This window comes from Dendrobium catenatum, unplaced genomic scaffold (assembly GCF_001605985.2).
Source record: "Dendrobium catenatum unplaced genomic scaffold, ASM160598v2 fragScaff_scaffold_621, whole genome shotgun sequence".
Taxonomy (NCBI): domain Eukaryota; kingdom Viridiplantae; phylum Streptophyta; class Magnoliopsida; order Asparagales; family Orchidaceae; genus Dendrobium; species Dendrobium catenatum.
Window position 1 is genome coordinate 4,362,996 of NW_021319083.1, and position 25,414 is coordinate 4,388,409.

A 25,414-nucleotide genomic window follows, 5' to 3' on the forward strand; every position below is an offset into this window, starting at 1 on the left:
ATCTGAAATTTAAAATTCAGATTTTAATTAACTCCGTGAGCCCCATTAATTAACCAAACTTCCCCTCTATTCTCCTTGCTTGGCCGGCCACCCATGCTAGCATACTCTCTCTCTCCTTGCCACCTAAGCACCCACTAATTAACCTCTTAATTTCCCCCTAATAGCCGCCCCCCTCTTTAATATAATTTAGGGAGACTATAATGATAAAATAACCTCTCCCTCCAATCCATGAAAATCTGAAATTCAAATTCAGATTTTCCCCAAGTCTCTCCCTAGCTCACGGCCCAACTCCTCCTTTCTTTTCTTCTTCCCGTCCCCTTCTCAATGTTGAATGGCGGATCCCGAATTTGAGTGGAGGCTTGTGTTCAACACCGACGGTAGTCTCAACATCCTACTATCCCCGTTCTTCGACGCGGGGTTTGAGCACGAAGACACAGTTGGTGAATACTTGGAGCGAATTCTCCCATCACTTGTGCGCGTCATCGACCGCCAATTTCAAGACTACGTTTGGACAATCACCGGGCGCCATCCACCACCTCCTCCACCGGCGGCTACCTCTCTGGTAACAAAGTCCTTCGTCTCCTTTTCCGTAGTGGTGCTCTCCATCTTCGCGCGGTTCTTTCTTCTCCGCTAAAAGCCAAAGAGTGATTGAGTGAGAAGGTGCTCGAGGTGAATTTTCCCATTATTAATCATGGGATTTTGTTATGAGCATTTAAGTAGTTCTTTTATCTTTTGAATGTTTATGAATTGTTTGGTTATCTCCAAGCAACTCTTCACCTAAGCAAGTTGATTACCTAGAATACATTTAATCCTTTATTTTATTGGTGATAAATTTGTGTTGGCAACGCTTTAATTACTTTCATCTTAATTTCCGCAAGCAATTCCTGTTTGATTCACATCATTAACCATCAAACTTGAAAGTTTTAATTTCATTATAAGTTCATCATTCAAGTTGGGTTAAATTTAACACAGGTGGATTACGTGCAGTTCACCAGTTAGGTCTAGTGTCTTCATCCGCATAATTCAACAAAAGATAGTATTTTGCATAGCCAAGAATAGATAAATTTTGAGAATCAAATGCAGACCTTCAGTTATAAAGAGTAGCCAGGTCAACAAGGTGGCGCATTGTTGGCCTACCATGAGGGCAGTTCCACGGAGACTTGAGATCTACCAAATTATCAAGTATCTGCACAGACAGAGTTAGGGTAAAAGAATTTAAAGGTAATAAGCATGGTGACAAATAATTTTTTTTTTTTTTTCAGAACATAAATATAGATTGATGGAATAAACAGGATGCATAGAAGCCACAAAGGTAGCACAGGCTTCTCATTCCATGTCCGGTTACTCATGTACATAGATGGAAGCAAGGTTTTCTTTAGCAAAAGATACAACCCAGTATTTTGTCGTTGAAAGAAAACCACTATTACAGCTTCGCCCATTGCTACCATCAGACATCCTAGAACCAGCTTCCTTTGTATTAAAAACTAGTAAAATCTATCAGGATCTTAAAACTTGGATTCCTCTGTATTACATTTTCCCTTTTCACCTTAGCCAGCAAAGGATATTAGAAAAGGATATTACAATAAGAAGTGATTTCCATGCGGCAGAACCTTCTCAATAAAGGAAAGCAAAGCTGTAGGGCTCTAGGAATCTTTATATTATATCCAACTTCTATGAATAAAGTTCTTGTTTGTAAAATGGCAGGACAGTTTTTCATCCAAAAAAGAGGAGCGAAAAAGGTAGATGAAATTACTGTGGAAGCAAAAATATAGGAGTCCCTCCCTCTCTCTCTCTCTCTCTCTCTCTCTCTCTCTCTCTCTCTCTCTCTCTCTCTCTCTCTCTCTCTCTCTTCCAAAAATAAGAGCACAAAAAACTTCCTTTCCTCATTCTGTCTCTAAAGAAAAGGAATACTGAAGAAAACTGATCATGGCAGAGTTTGGTCTCCTAAAGCTTACTTGGCTATCATGGATTATTTACACAATTACACTATTTAAGAGAAAATGACTAAAGTGCCCTAGATTATTTAGGGTGTGTTTATTTTAACCCAAAATCTTCTTATTTTCTAGTTTGATCCCTCAACTTATCAAAAAGATTCAAGCTGAAGAACCAAAAGAGTCAAATTTTGATTAGGAATCAAATTGAACAATAAGACAAGTTTAAGGTCAAAATGAATACAACCGAAATAGTTCGGGTCCACTATTAGTTGGATATTCATAAGAAACCACTTGAGACTCACCACCTGATGTAGATCAGAAAGGCATCTCTCAAATTGATAAGCATCTTTTGGTTGGGTGTGCACCAAAAATAAATAAGTTGTGTATTTAAAAATAATGAACAAGCTTGAGGTGTAAATATGAAACCACAATTTTGATTTGATAAATCCCACCAAAAACTAACCTCAAAGCCATTTTAAAAAAGCTACATGTATAACACCAAAAAATATCTAACTTAAGTAATTACCAGAACATAAGTTAACTCATAGCCTCACCATAGTTATGTTTACCAAACAAGGGCACGTGCAAACTTTCACCCATGCATCCTGACTTTTAATCAAACCATAACTAACAGACATAATCACTAAAAAGTAAAAGTTTAACATACACCTGAACTAAATCTAACTAACCTATTAATCACCCTCTAACAAACCCAAAAGATATGGGCTAAATCAAGAGATCAAACCTAAACTAAAGCATGTTAAATAAAAAAATGGCTTCTAAAGATCAAACTCTAATTCATTAAATCCTTTTATAATTAATTACACACCTAATTTAAAACACCTCTAATGTCAAATGCAAATGAATTAAAACCTAATTAACTAAGTGAACAACATATAAGATTTATTGAAAGCCCAATCATAACACAAAAATTTCAGAATCCGATAACTCACATGAAGTCCAATCAAGCTATAACTCATCTTCTAAAATCAATCAATCAACCCCTTAACATACAACAAACACTCCAAAGATGAAATTTTTAAGATGGACTACTTCGAACTGCAGGGCTAAGTGTCCTAAGGAGGTCTCGACCTCGAGACTTATGGCATAATGCCACAAACCAGTCAATAGCAAACTTAATTAAATTAACACCTTAAACTAATAATAACTCATTTAATTCATCTTTCTTTAATTTTCAATAAACTAAATTAATTTAACAAAATTGCTTACTACTGGGTAACCTAGACCTACGAGGTTATTAAGTTAGCCCCAAAAATGGTGAAATAAATCTCATGGCCTCAGTGAACAACAAAGATAGTAACAACTAAACACTAAAAACAAACTTTCAAAATAAACCTTAAGACATTAACACTTAAACTAAAATTTTCCTTTTGGCTTTTAACAAACCAAATCACAAATAACTTGAATAAATTATCCTACATATGACATGCCCAAAATCACACAACCTACTATACACACCTAGATTTGTTTGTTAGGACACGACTTCTAGCTTTAGGTTAAGTCGGTGTTTTTTTCTTTCTGTCTCTGCAATGTGGCGATTTTCATGTGAAACGTGAGTTGATTGGTTTGTTGTTTGTGTTAGTTTTTTGTGATGATTATTATTTTCTTTCTGTGATGTGAAGGGAGATAGATTATTCATAGGTTAGGAGTGATCTGGATGTTCATAATGTTTTCTACAGGTGACCATACTCATGCAGGGCTAAAAATGGGGCTACAAATAAATAAATAATATATAATTGCTACAGGTGCTTCAGCTGCTTAGCCCTCAAATAAATAAGAGCATGCTAAATATTGTTGGTTTGAGCATTTTTATTTTATCATATAATTACTTGGGATGTTTGATTATAACTACATAGGATAACCTTTCAGGAGAGTCTAGATTTTTCTTTTTATAATTCTGATGGTAATTTATTCAAAGTATAGAGTTGTGAAAATCTGTAAAATGGGATATTTTAATAAAATATCAGGAATCTAAAAAGAAAAGAAAGTCTTTTCACAAGAAGTTTCTTTTCATTTGAATATCCAATTGATGATGTATCATAAGAAGAGTGAAGGAAGACGATCCATAGAAAAACCAAAAGATGAAGATGAAGACTAAAAATACCTCTTTTTAATACTTGTGTTGTTCTATAGGATTATAACCAAAGTGATGTGAGACAAACCCGTTCAGGAGTTTAAAGAAATTAAAGAGAGCAGATTTAACAAAATAATCCAAAATAAATTTATTGCTTATAACAACGATTGATCCTTAGAGTTCTTAGTTTTTAACTTGCTTAGGTAAAGAAGAGCGAAGTCGGTTAACCAAACAATTTAAGAAAATGCAAAGAGCAATTGTAAAACTACGACGATAAACAAGAATCCGCGAGTTAATAAAGAGAACTTTCACCTTTGGAGCCCATACGCTCAACTAGTCTAGGCTTTAGCGGAAGAAGAGTCTCCACATGAGAATCGAGGTCACTCCGAGGAAGAAGAAACCTAAGATTGTCGTTCTTGGATAGGTGGCCGGAGTGGTGGAAGATGATGGTCGTCTGATGATGATCCAACGTCCCTTTGATCTTTGCTCGTCAATCACATCAACTAATGTGTACTGGATACGATTAATGTATTCTTCAATATTGTCTCGAAATCAAAGCCCACGTCAAAGAACGGTGATTGGAGGATGTCAACTTGATCCTGATCGTCATGCACAAACCCAAAGTTCCATTCGGGTTCCGCCATGCATTCTTGTCGGGAGTTGAGGTGGCATCCGAGAAGAAGAAGGGGGGGGGGTGGAAGGTGGCGGCTTGGAGTGGAGAAGGTTGCCCTGCGTGAGGGATAGGGGAGGTCGGTTAGGTGGGAGATGCGAAGAGATTTTTTTTTTTATTTTTTATTTTTTTATGCGAAGAGATAATTTCAGGAAAAACTGAAATTTTCTCAGATTTTGGGAAGGAGGGAAGGGTTTAATTGTGGAATTCAATTTGAATTCCCATAAGTAAGGGGGCGGCAATGAGAGGAGGGAGTTGGGGCTGATTTTGTGGAGCTATTAAGGTGACTAGGAGAGAGAGAGGAGGCCATTAAGGGGGCCGGCCACATGAGGATGAGAGAGGGGGTGAGTTTTGAATAAGTGGGGACTACCAATTTAATTTCAGATTTTTTTTTTTCAAAATATGAAATAAATTTTTAGTTTTCTTAAGGAGAGAAAACTTCCATTTAGGAGGGCAATCAATTTAAACAATTTGATTTTCAAATTCGAATTTGAAAATCAATTAAATTGATGGCGTAAATTAAGGAGCTAAATTAGGAAACAATTAATGGCTCATGGTAATTTGAAATTTCAAAATTTGAAACTCCATGGAAGGGGCGGCCGGTGGCTAGAGGAAGGGCAAGGGGTGGGTCATGGCGTGGGGTGGCCGGCCGGCGGGATGTGGCAGCCAATTGGCCGGTGGCTTGGGCGGCTAAGGCCTAGGCAGCGGCAATTGCAAGAGAAGAAAGAACGGGAAAATTCAAGGGATTCGAGCGACTAAGAATTTACTAACCTCGATTAACTTCAACCCAGATTTCCACACAAATAACTCGGACGAAATCTTGAACTCACAAAGAGATCTAGTTTCCCCGTCGAACTCACTAAGAGATCTAGGAGAAGTGCACTCACAAAGAGAACAATGAGTAATATTTTTCATTCATCAAAACTAATCATATATAGGAAAATGGCCATATATATAGGCCTCCAAATGACAAAAAAAAAACCAAAGACTAAAATGCCCCTTGGGCTACAATAGCAACTAATTACCCATAAGGGCAAAAACAGAAAAAACATAAAAATCAAATAAATTACTACATAAAATGACAAAAATACAGCTCATGAACGTGGCCGTCTATCTCCGGCGTCTCATGTGTCGAAATTGCTGACGATGTCCTCATCACCAAGTTGTTGTCGGTGGAGCCTGGCCACCACTACTTTTCTGTACTCTGGGATGTATATTATATAACACTTGTCATGCACTTTGGATACTATTTTGTTGATTTGTTGTGTTTATTTTGTTTGCGCAGTTGAAATGACATACTTTTTATAAGTTTTTTTCTTGCATGTGCATTTGCTTGAATTTTGCTAGGCTCTTAGGGATAAAACTCTTCGACTCGTAATTAAAATTAAAATTTTAAGAACTAAATAATATAGAAAGATAAACAATCTAGAGAATAAGCCGGAGATCGTCCTAGGTCATCCGTGGTTATTCGACAACGTGTCCATATTTATGGGAGGACAAACACCCGCATGTTTGAGCATAACGGCAATAAAATCAAGCTTGTACCCTCCCAACCGAAACCCCATAAGACTGAAGTCAAGCCTACTCCTGTTAAACCTAACAAAGGGTTTCACCTTTTAACTGCAAAGTAGAAGTTGAGTTTAACCGAGGATCCACCATGTACGCCCTAGTGGCACGTGAAACAAATAAGGAACTAGAAGAGCCCATCCCAGAAGAGGTCCAACCACTCATTGAGACCTTTACCAATGTTTTCCCTGAGGATCTTCCAAACCAGTTACCCCCTCTGCGAGACATCCAACACTCTATAGACCTAGTACCCGGAGCCTCATTGTCAAACCTTCCCCACTACCGTATGAACCCGGGGGAGCGCGCCAAGTTAAAAGAGCAAGCCGATGATCTGTTCCAAAAGGAATTTATCAAAGAAAGCTTATCCTTTAGAAAAGAGAGTTCTTCTATTTTTTTTTATATTCTATTCTCTATCTAGAATAGATATATAGAAATAAATTGCGTCCAATAGGATTTGAACCTATACCAAAGGTTTAGAAGACCTTTGTCCTATCCATCAGACAATGGACGCCATTTATTCCTAATATCATATGAAGTTAAGAAATGAATATATAACGGGTAGCAAGAATCGAACTAGCATCGTTAGCTAGGAAGGCTAGGGGTTATTAACCCATGTGCTGTCTCAGCACTCCTGACTCCCAAAAAGGATGGCTCCTTGAGGATGTGTGTTGATAGTCGCGCTATCAACAAGATTACTGTGAAGTATCGCTTCCCCATTCCTCGCTTGGATGACATGTTGGATATGATGACCGGAGCAACTCTTATTTCTACAATCGATCTTAAGAGCGGTTATCATCAAATCAGAATCCACCTAGAGGACGAATGGAAAACGACATTTAAAACTAAAGATGGTTTGTACAAATGGATGGTTATGTCGTTTGGCCTTAGTAACGCTCTTAGTACGTTCATAAGAGTTATGACTCAAGTTTTGCACCCGTTCTTAGGAAAATTTGTTGTGGTCTATTTTGATGACATTTTGATCTACAGTAGTTCGGTGGATCAACATCTTGATCATCTAAGACAAGCCTGTGAGATTATGAGAAAAACAATTGTATGCAAACCCTAAGAAATGTATGTTCCTCACAGATCGTGTCACTTTTCTCGGATTTATCATATCCTCTCAAGGAAGAATATCAGCTGACCCGAGAAAGTTCGAGCGATTAACGAGTGGCCTGAATCGAAAAATATCATAGATGTTCGAAATTTCCATGGATTGGCCACCTTTTATCAGAGGTTTATTAGAAATTTTAGCACGATCGTGGCACCCATAACTGACTGCTTAAAGAAGGGAGAATTTCATTGAACCTTATCTGCCACTAAAGCATTCGAGGAGATCAAAAAGAGAATGATTGAGGCCCCAGTTATGCGCCTTCCTGATTTTTCTAAAATTTTTTAAGTAACCTGTGACGCGTCTGGTATTGGGATAGGAGTTTTGTCGCAAGAGGGACACCCTGTTGCCTATTTTAGCGATAAGTTGAATGATATCAGACACTGGTACTTGACCTACGATATGGAGTTTTACGCGATCATTCAGTCCCTTAGGTATTGGAGACACTACTTGCTGCCGCAAGAATTCGTTATATTTTCGGACCACGAGGCTTTGCACTACATTAATTCGCAAAAGAAACTCAACGCTCGTCACGGTCGTGGGGTTGAATTCCTGCATGAATACATTTATACGATTAGGCACAAAGCAGGATCGAAAAATAAGGCTACCGATGCACTAAGCCGTCGGATGATGATTACTCGTGAAATGAGGACTGAAGTGATAGGTTTCGAGCGACTTAAGGAAGACTATTTGGCCTGCCCTGACTTTAAGGGAACCTATTCTGCATTGTCGACTATAGGTGAACGGATTGTAGATACTTCATATTGGAAGGCGGTTACTTATTTAAATCTCAGAAATTATGTATTCCCAATACCTCACTTCGAGAATTCCTCGTTTGAAAATTACACGCTGGAGGTTTAGCTGGACATTTTGGGCAATCAAAAACCATTGCTACTATTGAACATAGATTCTTTTGGCCCAGTCTGAAGCGAGATGTTAGTAGGTTGGTCAAGAGATGCCATACTTGTCAACTAGCTAAGCAAAGGAAACAGAATATCGGTCTCTACACGTCCCTTCCCATACCCAACTGTCCTTGGTAGGACGTTAGCATGGATTTTATTTTAGGTTTACCCAAGACTGTTAGAAAATAAGACTCCGTGTGTGTGATTGTGGATAGATTTTCTAAGATGGTGCACTTCCTCCCGTGCTCCAAAACATTTGATGCTTCTAGGATCGTCAAATTGTATTTCGATGAAATTGTCAGGCTTCATGGGTTACCTAAAACCATTGTGTCGGATCGAGATGTAAAATTCACTAGCTATTTTTGGAAGACGTTGTGGTTCAAAATGGGCACTAAACTACAATTCTCCACCGCTTCCCACCTCAGACGGATGGTCAGACGAAAGTCGTAAACATAAGCCTAGGTAACCTCCTTAGGACCTTGGTAGGTGAACACATTAGAGATTGAGATTCTAAGTTGCCTATTATCGAGTTTGCTTATAACAATTCCATTAACCGAACCACAGGTCTGAGTCCAGCTGAAATTGTGTACGGATATCAACCTAAGCAACCAATAGATTTAATTACCATGGGTCCTAAGTTTAGAACATCTGAGTTTGCATCTGCATTTGCATCACATCTACAAGAATTACATAAGGAAATTAACAAAAAGAATGAACAAAGCAATGCTAACTATAAACTTAATGCAGACCTCAAAAATGATTTAAAGAATTTGAAGTGGAAGAATTTGTAATGGTTCAACTTCGTCCGGAGCGGTTCCCGCAAGGGGCCGTTAAGAAATTACATGCGAGAAGCACAGGACCTTTCAAAATAACATTTAAAATAAATAGTAATGCTTATGTGCTAGACCTTCCCGAGGGTTTTAACATTAAACCTACATTTAACATCAAAGATTTTGCAGCCTGAGGGTCCAGAGTTTAACCCCACTAATCCACTACATACTGAGCCTTGTGTGACCCTACATGGTGAGAACCCCACCCTACCTCCACTCCCAAACCTTCCCACTTTACCCACTGCGGAGAAGACTGAGGCAATACTTAGCGATGAAATTATTTCCACTGAAGACGGTGGTTGCCAAAGGTATGTAGTTCAATGGGTAGGAAAATCGGAGACAGAGAACACATGGATCAATCGGGATGAGCTGCAGAGGTTGAACCCTGATCTACTGGAGTGGTACGAGAGTTTCAGGGATGCTTACTCGACAGAGTCGAGCTTTCTCCCACCTGGGGAGAATGATGAGGACATCAGTCAGAGATTTCGACATGTATACCGTCGACGTAGTCGTGGATCGACGTCTACGATTCAAAGTCTGTATTTTTTATGTATTTTTTGTTTTATGTTTTATGTTGCATTTGAGTTTTCCCATTTTACCCCTATGAGGAATTGAGTCTATGTTGTAGCAGGAGGACACTTAAGTCTTTTCTATTTTCTTTCATTTGGGCATATTTATAGGATGCCTCTTGCATTGTAATGGATGATAATTATTAAGTAAAATTTCAGATTTTTCTTTGTCTCAAGTTGTGAGCTCTTGAGTGGAGAGAACCCTAGGAGAGGGATATGCAATACCCGACAGCCGCCGGTGAATTCCAAGCTCTCGGTTAGTCTTTTGATTTATCTACTTCATACCCATCTTTCTCCTCCCTACTGCCACCCTTCCCTTTAATTTCCCCCCATACCCGAACCCTTCCCAAACCCCCATACCGCCGGCCTCCATTAACTCCCTAGCCGCCGACGTCCTATCAAGATCCGCAGCCAACCACCACCCCGCCACCCCTCTTCCACCCAGGCCCAACCCGTCGGCTCCCCTTAGCTCTATTTTGAATTTCGAATTCAAAAGGGGGACTTCATTACCTTCCTAAAATAAGCTCGAGTTATTTAGGGAAGTTTCCAACTTGGATTTCAATCAAATTTTGAAATTCAAATACTTTCTAAATGCTTGGACTTAAATTAGGAAATTTGTTTATTTGAACAAAATATGGAATATATTTCAGATTTGATTTAGATCCAATAATTAACCATTGGAGCCCACCTAATTAAAACAAGATCTCCCTCTCCCCCTCTATATGGCCGACCCCCTTAATCCTTTCCCCCCTCTCTCCAATTAGCATTTAATTCTCATTAATGCCCACATAAGCCACCAGCCCCCATTACCTTGTTGGATAAATTTTGAAATTCAAATTAGTCTCTTCCCCCACCTTTGAAAATCTGAATTTAATTTCAGATTACTAAATCTCACCCTTCCCCCACTCTACCCAACCGATGGCCTCTCTCTCCACCGCCACCTCCTCTCCCTCTTCTCCCCACTTGTACTCTCTCATCCCTCATAGCAAGCATGTATGGAGAATCCGGAAATTGATCACGGTTGTGTTCAATTCTCAAGGGGAGATCGACGTCATCCAATCCCCTTTTTTTGACCTTGGATTTGGATTCGATCACACCGTCGAGGAATACGTCGACCGTATTCTCTTCCATCTAGCGACATCATTGACGAACAACGACTTACGGGAGAGTGGAAGATCACCGAACGCTCACCCGTTCCTCCAACTTCGACCCCTTCCCCGACGACTAATACCCTCGGCATCGCGTGTCTTCTAGTGACATCTCTAAGTTTGCTTGCAATATTCTTCCACTAAGCCAATCACTATCAAGAGTGTGAGTGAGGGATCCCAAGGTGAACGATCTAATTATTAAACTGTAGACTTTGTTAACTTGCCATTTGCTTTACTCATTTATTTGTTTTTGTTGTTTTGCAAGTATCCTAGTAATCTCAATTGTAATCGCTTGCCGTTACTTAGTCCTTTCATGGAGTTTTCTAAGATCTAACTTGAAGAAGCATCCATTTATATTTAGCCAAGCAAAGTTCACATTTTACTAATTTCTTAAAGCAATTCTTGTTTATCATCATTGTTTCACATCATCTCATATGCTCTTTCATTGGCCTGCTTGCGTAGAGTGTAAAGGCCTACAACCGTTTTGTCCTATGGGATAGTGCGATCATACCCTTTGCATTCTGTTCCATGCCAAGCAGAATCTTTTCGGAGACCCACACATCCATAAAGAGAACTCCACTCGCAAACCATGAAAACTTGTACAGGGTCACTTTGGCAAAATAGCCACCCTACATAAGAGTTGATCCTGGAGGAACAACACAAGATGTACTCGAAGGAAGAGCATGGTAGTTTCCTCTGCAAGAGGAACACGTAACAACGGCTGCAAAATGGTGGAGGTCCTCTCCATAGATGTGAGCCCCACAGCAGCCTCACTCTAACCTTCTTGTGGAACAAGTAAACCCATACGGCAGGTACACAAGGATGTCCCAAGTGGGAATTCTAGGCATTTAAAGGAAGAAGCATGAACAAGCCTCCCTAACTCGTAGCTATTGCCATCACATGCCACTGATTAACCTAGGCCAATGGAATTGTTAGTAAGTTAGATAAAGCGTCTGAGATATATAACAGAATATTCCCCATCTCTTTGTCAACCAGCGTAATGGTTTTGAAAGAGGAAAGAACTTGAGGTTATGAATGCAATATTCATGCCTGTAATAAACCTAAACAAGATCATAATGCACAACAATAAAACATAAAATACTAACATGCTTGCTAGCCTAACGAGAGAATGTGGGTCTCTAAAAGATCTTTGTAGGATTCCATATTAGCAAATCTCAGACTATAGTTGGTATTCCTATTTAACTATTGAAACAGCACTTACGGTAGAAGAAAATAGCATTTAACATTCTACTTGAATTCCACAAAAATAAGTGACACACTTTTGTTTTGTTATTTTAAAACATGCCTACCTTCTGCATCTCATATTTTGTAAGTGTATCGCCAATCATGATAGACATCCGGCAAGCACGTGACGCCAACATGGCACGAACTCTTGAAGGACAAATAGAATCAGCGGTGTCCATTTTGTAACTACTAATGATGGAGCACTCTCCTTCGCTATCATTGAGGGTAGAAATAAGCTCCTTAAGATCTGCGTTAAAGAAGGAGAAACCCAACTCTTAATTTCCTTTACAAGTACAAGTGGCGAAAGTGATATAAACTGAATAATCCAGGCAAAGCTCAAATCTTGGTTACCTTCTACTCCAAAAGTCATGTTCTTACTGAATGGTACAGCTTTTAGTAGAAATCGATGCCTGGGAGGTGCATTCATGTCTTCCATCAGAAGAAAGCCGTTTTTCCTTAATTGAAGCATACGTAACTATGAGGCTAGCAACAAAAGTGCAAGTCGCATAAATCAACAGAGAGAAAATCAACAAGCCACGCAATATGTAAGATCATTAGGGAATGAATGAAAATACCAAGGTTAATGTTTTGAAGTCATGCCAAACAAAAAGAAGAATGACAATTTCAGAATATAAAAAGACAGGTCCAACTTGGAAACCATGTATTACCCAATCAAAGAAAGCTACCATAAATTTTGTATAAGATTCCAAAACATTGACAGACAGAAATATCCCAAGAATAATAAGGATAGCCAAAGAAAATTTGGAAAGAAAAAATAAAAGACGCCGACAAAACCTACTTAAATGTCCCACTTGTTGATGGGATTAGGATGCATGTTAATGTAGTATGGTAAAGTAGTGTCATATGCTTCAAGGAAATTAAAGAACCATGAAAGAAATTATCCTACCAATGATTTAGAATTGACAACAAAAATTTTTGCACTCAAGATATGGAGACATAAATATGGAGATAGATGTGAAGTATTGATGTAGACAAAAGGGGGGTCAACCCATGTCCAAAATAATATGAATTTTGGCTTTCCTTGAGTCTACTAGCTCAATCAAAATTGAGCTGAAATTTTAGCTCATTTATGAGCTGGTTTTTAGTTCATTAAATGGAACTAAAAGTTAGCTCATTATTAGCTATGATTTTAGCTCATAGTTATCTTTTTATTTAATGTAATTTTATGCTTTTTATGTTTTAGTTATTGTTGTCTCTTGGAATTCCAAACCGGCCTTTGGAATTCTAAGAAATGTCTTTTCCCATGAGGTGACTCATTGGTTTCCTCCATGGCCTATTGTTTTTTGTGCTTTGCCTCTTGGAATTCTGGCTGGCCGCTGGTTTTCTAGTGCCTGGGCTCTTTCCCGAGGCCGTGGCCCCTTGGTTCCGTGCGGCCTCCTTGTTTCCCGCGGTGGCTGCTTCGGTTCCTGGTTTGGGTTGATTTCCGTGAGCATGGGGAAGGATTTCTATGCTTATGGTGCTTTGTTTCTTGTGTTAAAATTTATGTTATGTGTCTTTTGGTCTTCCCCTTTCATACCTATATATATGAGGGGTATTGTAATGTTTGAAATATGAGTTATGAAAATGTTATTTTTGGAAAAGCTATAACCTGCGGGTTTGCTTTGAAAATCCTGCGGGCTCTTTCCACCCTTCTTTCTCATCCCCTCCGAAAATCCTGCGGGCTCTTTCCAACCTTTCTTCTCGGGCTTCTAACCTCTTTCGTCTCTCCGCAAGTGCCACTCCACCTGTATCTTTCTTCTAAGTGCAGCAACTTTAGGGTGTCTTTTTATTTTATTTAAAGTCTAGTTTGTAAGTTTTTATTTATGTCAAATTTGAAATGTAAGAGTTTGTTCTCTTCTCTCTTCTCATCTTGAATTTCATCTCAAGTCGGGTCTTTTCGTTGTTGTGTCGTTTGCATTCTCTCTTGTGCAGGCGAGGGGTATAGGCTCCCTATATTTCTTGCCCCCACCAAGTATTTCTAGATCATAAAAGTCTAAAATATATATTTAATTATAAGGAATTTAATTTAAGGCTGAAATGATGGTTATAACTCATTAAAGTTTATGATTTAGATATACAGTACCACCCTGAAAAGACAAATGCTGTTGCAGATGCATTAAATAGAAAGACTTCCAATAGTGGAAATTGGATGATCACATAACAGGAGCAAATAATTAAGGATATGAAAAGATTGAAACTTTCAATGGTAAATGCTAAATATACAAATTTCCTATCATAAAAATCAGCTAACAATACAATCGACATTGAAATATCAAATATGTAATTTATTGTCTCGATATTTTAGTTTCCAAGACATTATAAATAAAGTAAAAGCAAGCCAGCTTGAAAATTTTGTATTAAATGAAAATAAAATACTGAAAAATAAGGTAGAATATATTTTTCAAATGTTAAAAATTAAAAAAAAAAAAAGATTCTAAAGGAAGCACATATTTCTGATTATACAATTAACCCAGACACCAATAAATTGTATCAAGAGCTTAAAAGAATATTTTGATGACCAAGATTAAAAAAAAAAGTTATAGAATTGGTAGTTAAATGTATCTCATGTCAAAGTAGAGCATAAAAAACAAGGTGGACAGTTGCAACTTTTACCAATACATAAGTGGAAACCCTAAAAATTAAGATGGAATTATAATTGGATTACCTAGATTGAGACAGAGACGTGGTAGTATATGGGTTATTAGAGATCGATTAATGAAGTCCACTCATTTTTTGACAATCAAAAAAATATATTTTGTGAAAAAATAGCAAAGACATGTTGATGAAATTGCAAAATTACATGGGGTGCAAAAATCTACAGTTTCAAATAGAGATGACAAATTTACTAGATTGTGGAAGAAGATTGAAGATTCAATACAACACTAAATTAACATTCAATATTGTATTTCATCCTCAAACAGATAGGTAATTAGAAAGAACTATACAAACCCTAGAAGATTTACTCCGATTGTTTGCACTGAATTTTGGTGGGAATTGAGAATCATATTTACCATTAGTAGAATTTGCTTATAAGAATAATTTTCAATACAATATCGAAATGACACAATATAAAGCTCTTTACGGAAGAAAATGCACGACACCTTTATTCTGGGTGGAGACAGGAGAAAGAAAAGTGATTGGTACTAGATAGATGATGCTACTAATTATATTAGATTGATCAGAGACAGATTGAAGACTATTCATGACAAACAATGAATATATTATGATGTCAAATACAGATCATTTGAATTTATTTTTATTAAAGTCAGTCCCATAAAAGGTGTATACCATAGGAAAACTTAGCCCACGATAAATTGGACAATTTGAAATTATTGAAATAATTTGAAATACGGCTTATAGATTAGGTCTACCAGTATATATATGCAAGGAATACAATATGTTTTTCATATATCTACACTTCATAAATACATACTTGATGAATCTGAGTGAACTGAGTCAAATTCAATTGAGTTGCAACCTAATTTGAATTTTTTAGAAAAGTCTGAAAGAATACTGGAATATGATATGAAATGACAAAGGAAGCGATAGATGTCAGCCATTCAAATTTTATAAAAGCATGTAACAGAAAGAGAGGCCACATGAGAGAAGGAATAAAAAATGAAAGATCAATTTCCACACTTATTCAATTAAGGTATGGTTGCTTTATTTTCATTTAAATTTCGAAGAAGAAATTTTATTAAGGGAAGATTGTAATAACTGGATCGATTCTGTTGAACCGATGTAGCAGAGGCGAGAGCAGCATGAAGCGGGCAAAGCACCCGAGCAAAGTGAGCGAGAAAACAGCGAGTGTAGGCAAAGTCCTGCGAAAGGGTGCTGACGACGAATCGAAACTGAGTAGATGCAACTCCTCACATGTTTAAGGGAGAACTCACTTGTGTTTGTGTGGGTTCCGCGAAGACGAAGGAGGGAGTGATTGTGTGCTTAACTGTGTCTTTAATCGATAAAGGAGAAGAAATTCAAGATAGTAGCAAGGTAATTCCTATTCGACATAAAGGGAGGAGAGTGTTAATAGAAACGAGTTGTATTTATTTTGTATATTCATTAAAATCATAGAAAGAGAAGAAATCCGGTGTTTTCTCATGATTTTCTCTCATGTTTATGTCTCAAATCCCATGATGAGTAGATTGATTGAAATCATCCTTGACATTTCTTCAAATCTAGAGAGCTGAAACAAGCAAAAATTTTTAATTCAAATGTTTGCACACTTAATCAAATTAGTTTGCATAGCTCAAATCCCAAATGAATGCATGTTGAAGGTCATTTGCTAAGATTGTTGCATGTCCAAAATTTGCAATATCACAAACACGTTAATCAAATTTATAAGTGTTTGCAAAGCAAAGGTAGAGTACTCTATGGCTTTCACGAGCTCATAGATCATACCCCACCACACATTGAAATTTGTTTAAAATGTTTGGTGCAATTTGCAAGTTAATCGATTAAGGGAAATGACAAGTAGCTTAAGCATATGGTGAAACTCCTAAAATGATGAACCATCTCATGCATACTCCTAGATTTCTCTTAGATCATGACAAAATTGATCTTTAGAATCTATTTAGAGGCATTTAAGAGAATCCCCTCTCCAAATGAGTCCAAAACACTCTCTACTCAAATAAGGAGCTCTCTTTCAATGATCTTTTACCTTATATGTGATATTTTGGAGCCTCCCCAAGGCTCCAAATATTTTATATATGAATCATTTGATCTTTAAACAAAATTCTAAGTTATCCATCTCATTTGTTGAAACACAAAATCAACAAACCATCATTCCATCTGTCATGCATGATAATTTAAAATCTTCCAAAAATTTTAAAAATATCATTGCATGAAGGCCTTGAACTTAGAACCAAACCTTAAGTTCCCCCATCTCATTTGTTAAATACAAAATCAATGAATGACCTCTTGAATCCTCGTCTCCTCCATTTATTTAGCCTAAATTAAGTGAATGATCATTTCTCTTTGAATACAAGATATTCAAAGAACCATCTCAAATTTGTATTTTCTTTTCATTTTCTACAAGCCAAAATTGTAGGAAATTCTCCAATTCTCCTTAAGCCTAAAAGCCATAGGAAACCTCCCATCTCCTTACTTGATGCTTCTCTAAACTCAAATAAAAGTTCTCAAATGACTTTTAGAGAGTTTAGGAGAAGATTAGCGAATCATAAAAATCAAAATCATAAAGCCATTCATTTGTTTAACCCAAGTCAAACAAATGAATTTTCCTCTTTGAATACAAAAATTTAAAGAGATCTTTTTGATTTGTAGCCCTGAAGCTACAATCTTCTATCTTATCTTCCTTTCATTCCTCCAACCTAAGTTGTAGAAGAATTGACTCTTCTCTTTGAACATCTAAAAGTTCAAAGAAATTCATTGTGATTTGTAATCCAAATTTACGTATCACCCTCTCACATTTGCCTAACCCAACTTAGGTAGATGATCGTGCATCATCGAATACAAAACCCAATGATTGCATCTTGACTTGTAGTCCAAAAACTATAATTATTTCTCTTTTTTACGGATTCCAAATGTCCTAGAAACTCTCTCACCTTAACCCAAAAGCTATAGATCTCCTCTCTTTCCTCCAACCTCTAAGTTGTAAAAAATTTCCTCCAACGTAGCTCCAAAAGCTGATAAAAATTCTCCAATCTCTTATCATTTAATAAAATAAGTATTTCCTCCTCTTATGACATTTAAAACATAACCTTTGGATATCCTCTAGGAGCCCTTATCTGTTGAAGTTCACCTTATCCTATTAGGTGAATTTTACAATGACCTAAGTCAAACCCTTATGCATGTTTATTTTACCCTATTAGGTGGACACTTCTCTCTTATCTAAATATTAAGAGAACCTTAATATTCCTAAAAATTACAAAGTTTCTTTGATACAAAAATTAGTCGTTCCACCCTAAAAAGTAGAATGTCAACATCATTGAATCTTAAGATTCCATAAGTAACAGGCTTGCCTCAAAGACAGTAGTGGCAACTTTATGGGTTCTTTATAACCCTCCTAAATATGAGATAATTAAAAAAATAAAAAAAAAAGTTTTAAGCTACAAGCAACCTAAAGTGAAACCACCTCCATATTAAAATTAAACATCTTCTAATTTTCAATAAAACAAGACATCACATATAGTGCGGCATACCACATGTCTGGCACACACTTAGTTGCACAGCCCCTAGGCATGCTAAGATTGTGATTTTTCTTTTTTCGCACATGTGATTGATGTTGTGGTGTGATGCCTATTAGATTGTCTGCGTTGTGGGCACTTTCCCTTAAATGGATAGGATAAAGATATACTTAATTTTATGTAGATGGTTGCACCTAAGAGGAGATAAAAATAAGTCATGATTATTTAACATTGTTTGCTTACAGGCGCTACTTAAACCACTCAAGGAGATATGACCAATAGAGTAGAAACATGACTTGGAACTTTAAATGCCAGACAATTATGTGATGTTTATTGTTGTCATATAAACTGCTTCGAATAATCTTCATATTTTGCATACCTGAGTCTTTTTACATTTTAAAATGTGTTTGTTGAGCTTATGATGTATGTTTAATCCCGTGGGATACAATTAAAGGAGAGGTGGATCCGAAGGGTAAACCTATCATAGGTGAAGCCCAAGAACCCTCTAGAAGATAAAGCTTGAAGGCCCCACAGGCAGAGTCTATAAACAATCTAAAATCAATCATAAAATAACAAAATTTTTTAAATAAAAAGAAAATTGCATGGCTCACTCTAATGAGTCAAGTTTTCAAAAATAAAATGCTCATGCATAACTAGTGTGTCACATGTAAAAAGTCTTCACTTAAGGACCACATAACAAAAATCTATATTTTAGTGAGTCAATATATGCATACACACATGATTAAGAATCTTGGCGTAAGAGCCAAGTTGTAAGTCATATCTTCTAAATTAAAATAGTTTTTCCTACTCTTCATACACATTAAGACCGGACTTTATGATTTTAAAAGCGATTAGGTGGGTTTAGCTAGTAGTCTTTTCCAGGCAGAATTGTAAATCCAAAAGTCGGACTGACTTATGCCCCATATAAGGTGTAAGTTTACAAGTCCTGAAGACACTACCCTCAGTAGTAATTACCTTAGCTTTAGGATCATAAGCCATTGTTGATTTCCAACCACTTCATAAATCCTCATATTATGGGTATTTTCTTCAACATGAGTTGTTAGAATATAAGTCTCAACATTCTAAATCAAATTTGTCAACTTAAATAAAATTTTAATTTTAAAATGCAAAACCCAAAATAAGACAATTCGAGTACCTCTGAGTTTTCTCATAATCAAGTACTCTTACATTTTTCTTCCTTTGGCTCTCATTCCTAAAATCTGATTTAAAGTTGATCACATCATCATTGAAATTCTCAAAGACCAAATCTTTGAACAAGAATTTCTCATATTTCAAAATGAAAATATTAGCCAATATTATGATGATTTTAAAAAAAAACACTAGTTTTAGCTCTAAAGCTTTAGTTATTTCATAACCTTCATCTATTTAATCCATAATCAAGTGGATGACTCCTCTACTTAGACTCAAACTCTAAGTATCCTATCACTTAACCAAAATAAGTGATCACCCTTTTATGACAATTAAAAGACAAGCTTCTAGATTAACCTTTAGGAGCCCCTTCTTATTGAAATTCATCTTAACCAATTAAGTGAATTTCACAAAATCCTAAGTCAAATCCTTAGGCATGTTTACCATACTTTATTAAGTAAACATCTCTCTCTTATCCAAGCATTTAAAAACTCTAAAAAAAATACTTAAAAATCACTTAGGTTCATTTTGATGTAATCATAAATTATTTATCCCAATTCCCAAAAGGTGGAATACCTACATCATTAGATCTTAAGATACTATAAGCAACATGCTAGCCTCAAAGTAAGTAGTGGTTGCTTTATGTGTTCTTTCTAACATTCCTAAACATGACATAATTAAAAATCAAATAAAAGTAAAAAACAACTTCAAGTGAAATCACCACAACAATAACAAGCCTTTATCACACTATATGGGGTTGATTACATGAATCCTTTCCCTCCATTGTGTCCTAATAAGAGACAAAATCTCATTTAAATCTAATAAAGAAATGTCATTTCTAATATTTTATAACCAAGTTTTTTAAGTATACCGCTATCTTTCTTAACATAAGTCAAATCTAATACATCTACTTTTCTAACTGGGTCATTGGAAGGCCATTGTTAAATATGACCAAACCATCTAAGGCGACTCTCTCTAATCTTATCTTCCACTGGAGCTACTCCAACCTTTTCATGTATATGCTCATTTCATATTCTATCTCTAAGCGTAAAGCCACTCGTCCACCTGAGCAACCTCATCTCTGCAACACTTAACTTAATATTATGCTTATCTTTTAATGGCTAACATTCTACACCATAAAGCATTGCAGATCTCACCACCATCTTATAGAATTTTCCCTTAAGTTTGAGAAGGACTTTTCTATCACAAAACAAGCCCGATGCATTTCTCCAATTCAACCATCCAATTTGAATTCTACTAATAATATCTCCATCTATTTCACCATTAATCTGAACAATAGACCCAAGATATCTAAAACGTGTATTCTTATTAATGACTTGATCGCCTAAAGTCAAAATCCCCACACCAGATCTATTATTACTAAAATTATACTCTATACATTTAGTTTTAGATCTACTCAAACGAAAGCATTTAAACTCTAAGGTTGACCTCCATAATTCAAGTTTACCTTCAACTCCCTATCAGTCTTATTAATAAGAAGAATAACATCAGCAAAAAGCACACACCATGGTAGAAATGTCTAGTTAGAACATCCATCACTAAAACAAAAAGATATGGGCTTAAGACTGATCCTTGATATAATCCAACTGAAATAGGAAACTACTTGGTCAAACCAACTTGTGTTTGACCACAAGTAACAACTTCTGCATACATATCTTTAATAACTTGAATATAAGCATTATTAACCCTTTTCTCATGTAGAACTCTCCATAGCACTTCTCTTGGAACTTTATCATATGCTTTCTCTAAATCAATAAAAATCATATGTAGATCCTCCTTATTCTCTCTATACTTCTCCATTAAATCTCTCAATAAATGTATAGCTTCCATAGTAGACCTACCTGGCATGAATCCAATTTTATTTTGAGAAACATTAGTCACGCCGCAACATATGCTCCATAACTCTCTTCCATAGTTTTAAAGTATGACACATTAACTTAATTCATCTATAATTTGCATAATCTTGTGCATCACCTTTATTCTTAAAAATAGGAATCAACACACTCATTCTCCACTCATCTGGCATCATTTTAGTCTTCAAAATAATATTAAAAAGTTTAGTAAGCCAAGAAATTCCTTCATTTTCCACACTTCATTTTCTTTAAAGCCTCTTTAACTTCAGTTTTACTGATACGCCGATAAAAACAAAAAACTTTATTTTCATTTAGGGTGTTAAGTCACTAAAGTGAATCGCATTCTCGTAATCTTCATTGAATAGTATAGCAAAATATCTCATCCACCTTTGTTGAATATCCTCTTTAATAAAAGCACTTTTTAATCTTCATCCTTAATATACTTCATTTGAACTAAATCCTTACTACTCTTATCTCTTTTTTTAGCTAACTTATATATATATATATATCTTTCGCCCTCCTTAATATCTAATATATTATATAAATTATTAAGTTAAAATATTTGCATTGCAAATTACTTTCTTAGAGTCCTTACATGCCTCTTTTATATATTTCTCAATCATCAGAATTTTTACAGCTAAATTAAATTTTCTTATTTTTATCTTTTATTGCATGTTTTGATTTCACTCCCAACTATTTTTACTATCATAAGCTTTTCCCTTTGATACTCTACACATCTTTTGCAATATTCTTAACATCATTAGCTTTTTTTTTTCCACATAACATTAGTTTTCTCATGCAAAGATAAAATCTTAAGATCTAGAATCTTACTCTCAAAAATATTTTTGTTAATATTCTTTAATTGCCCCTATTTGATCCAAGAACACTGATTTACTTTATTTTTTTTATTTTCTGCCTCATTATCTTAAAGTTTAAAACTAATAAGCAATGTTGGGTACATAAACTTTCACTCAAATAACTTTATAATCATTGCAATCTAAAAGATCAATTTTTCTTATAAAAAAATAATCAATCTGAGTTTATTATATCCATTCTTATAAGTGATGAGAAGATAATCTCTTTTTTAAATAAAGTATTAGCAATTACAAAATCATAAGCTAAAGAAAAATCTAATATGGCCTTACCACATTCATTAGTCGCTCCAAAGCCATAGCCACCATAAATGCTTTTTAAAATTATCTACCTCTCTACAAACATATCCATTTAAATCTCCTCCAATAAAAATTATTTTTTCGAGAGATATCTTTTGTATTAATTCTTCTAGGTCATTACAAAATTTTAATTTTGAACACATATCCAAACTAACTTAAGGAGCAGAAGCACTTATAATATTAATAATCTTAGCATCAACAATAATCTTTAAAGTTATAATTCTATCACTAATTCTATTAATTTTTATAACATTATCTTTCAAACTCTTATCTATAATCACGTACACCATTTCTAGTACGACTCGTATCAGAAAATTATAGTTTAAATCCTAAACTATCAATCTCCTTAGCCTTCTCTCCAACCCATTTAGTTTCCTAAATGCATAGAATATTTATATTCCTATGAATCATAATATCTATTAATTTCATTAATTTAACTATAAGGAAAAATATATTCTATGTTTCTATCCTAATTTTAGTTTCATGAGCCAGCTTCTTTGCTCACATCCATCTATGATGTGAGAACTCTTGCCTATTTAGCACTGCACCTAAGTACCCGTGCAACGGGTCTTACTCACTTATCGTTGTATTCAGGCCATACAACGCGTCTCTTTCAGGGAACGCCCTAGCATTAACATAATGCATTAAATAATTCATGCCATGATTATACACAACCCTCCACTTTTCTCATCCAAGACTTGGGACCTGATAACGGCAAAGCGAAATCACTATTGGATTAAAATTAAACATGTCCATTCCACAATAAAATAAAAGACCACTTGTAGTGTGACATACCATGCAGTCAACACAGACTTAGGCATACTAGGATTAAATTTTTTCTTTTGTGCGCATTTGATTATTGTATTTGATGTAATACCTATTGAATTGTTTACGCGAGCATTTACTGTTAAGTGGCTAGGATATATATTATGTGCTTCTTTCTGTAAGTGGCCATATTCAAAAAGAGATAAATAAATCATAATTATTAAAACTAGTTGCTTACACGTGCTGCTTAAAACTCCTAAAGAGTCATAGTCAATAGGATCGAAACAGGACTTGGCAGTTGGTACTTTTAGTGTCAGACAATTATGAAATGTTTCTTTCTTTTATATATTACATGCTTCGTAATCCCACTGTTATGCAAGCTTGAGTGTTTATTTTTCAAATGTACTTAATAAACTTAAGAAGTATTATAGGCATGTGTGATATAGTTATAAGAGAGATGAACCTCCTAAGTGAAGCCCTGAATACATCTAGAAGTCAAAGCTTAAAGACTCACATATTGAGTCTCTAAAATAAATAAATGAGTTGTATAAGGTAGACAACTCAGTTGTCATTCATAATTGTAATAATTTAAACATTGCTTACTTTGCTGTTAGTTGATTTTATAAACACACACGATTATTTGTTTATAAAAATGCTTGGTTTTTCTTAGGTCCGTTCATTTGCTTTTGCTTGGGGTGACCTGGACATGCGTTATACAGTAGGTTCTTAGAATAAAATTAAAATTTCTACTAATTAAAGAATCTAAATAAAGAAAAGAACCATAGGATAATATATATTCTTTTTTTTTTCAAAAACTACATGGCTTATTCAAATAAAGACATTTTCATTTTAAAAAAAATGAAATGATCATGCATAGCCCAATGTATCTCATATAGAAAGCTCTTAATTTAAGGATTAAATAACAAATAAATCTGCATTTAGTGAGTCAGTGTTTGTATACCCACACGATCAGACATCTTGACCCAAAAGTTGTAAGTCCTATCATTTAAATCAAAATAGTCTTACCCATCTTGCATATTCATTTAGACCATGCCTCATGATTTTAAAAGCGTTTATGTGGGTTAGTTGGCGACCCTCTCTAAGTAGGGTTGTAAGTCTGGAGGTTGACTTACATTTAGGTTATGTGTATGTTTGTAAGTCTCTTGCACTTAGTTAGAAATAAGTTCGATATACTACCTCTCAGTAGTCTACACCTTAGATCTGAGGCTAAGGTTGACTCCAATCACCTCATAAGCCCTCACATTCCTGGCATTTCCTTCAACCTATGTTATTGAAATATAAGTCCAAACTTTCTAAATCAAATTGATCAACTCAAACAAAAAATCTAATTTTAAAATATAAAACCCAATACATGATAGTTTGAGCACCTCTGAGTTTCTCAGAATCAAATGCTCTTACATTTTCCTCTTGTTGGCTTATATTCCTAAAATTTGTTTTAAAGTTGATTACATCTCCCTTAAAATTCCAAAGATCAAATCTTTGAATAAGAATTTCTCAAACTAAAAAAAAAAACATATTATCTAATATTTTTATGACAATAAGAAACTACTAGTTTAATCAAAAGTATTTTTAAATAACCAATACTTAAGATGTAATTAATTAACCATAGGGGTATGGGACATTCGTACATAGAATAAAATAGGTTTTATTTAAATAGATATTGAATAAGAGAAAATATCTGTTAAAACATAAAATTGTGAGTTTTGTCATTAAATTCATAGCAAAATAATATTTTTGTCTTTCGGGATAATATATTATTTTTTATGTCGAGCTCGATCACAAAATATTTCAATCCATTGAGGATGACAAAATTCCACCAACAAACCTATGAAAGAAAACCTAACAATAAATTGAGAATGCATAAAGATTTTTAAAAAAGCATTGTTTTAAGATATACCCAAGTTACATACATCGCTATCTAAATATAAAAATATTTCTAATTAATATATTTATATACTAACATTAGTGTTAGACGATAAAAACATCATTCATTAACAATATGAGTTTGTAGAATTAAGAATGCAGAGATAGATGTGAGGTAAAACAAAAAAAAAAGATGAGAAATTATTATAATAATGAATGATAGGTGTATATTTAACATAAAATTGTGAAAATTAAACTAAAGTGATTTGGGCAAAATTAATGTTAAATAATCTAAAATAAAAATATGTATATCAAAATTAACATATAAAAATTTTCTGAAACATAGAGTGAATATGA

The 25,414-nt window shown here is 35.2% G+C and overlaps 1 protein-coding gene and 1 non-coding gene across 6 annotated transcripts in view; both read right to left on the reverse strand.

Annotated features, from left to right (window-relative positions):
- LOC110102763 (DNA mismatch repair protein PMS1) overlaps positions 1-25,414 on the reverse strand; it is a 59,529-nt gene that overhangs the window by 2,134 nt on the left and 31,981 nt on the right. For 3 of the 5 annotated variants that reach the window (XM_020831232.2, XM_020831233.2, XM_020831230.2), the window contains 3 exons: positions 12,419-12,522; positions 12,133-12,314; positions 1,086-1,186 (listed from right to left, as the gene is read on the reverse strand). In XM_020831232.2, coding sequence (XP_020686891.1) covers positions 1,088-1,186; positions 12,133-12,314; positions 12,419-12,522 — 385 coding nt within the window. In that variant the 3' untranslated portion in view covers positions 1,086-1,087. Of the gene's footprint in view, positions 1-1,085; positions 1,187-12,132; positions 12,315-12,418; positions 12,551-25,414 lie in introns of those variants that run through there. The other 2 variants (XM_028695103.1, XM_020831234.2) reach the window with 2 other exon arrangements.
- On the reverse strand, positions 6,705-6,776 carry TRNAR-UCU. Its single transcript has one exon. It is a non-coding gene; the product is annotated as a tRNA-Arg (tRNA).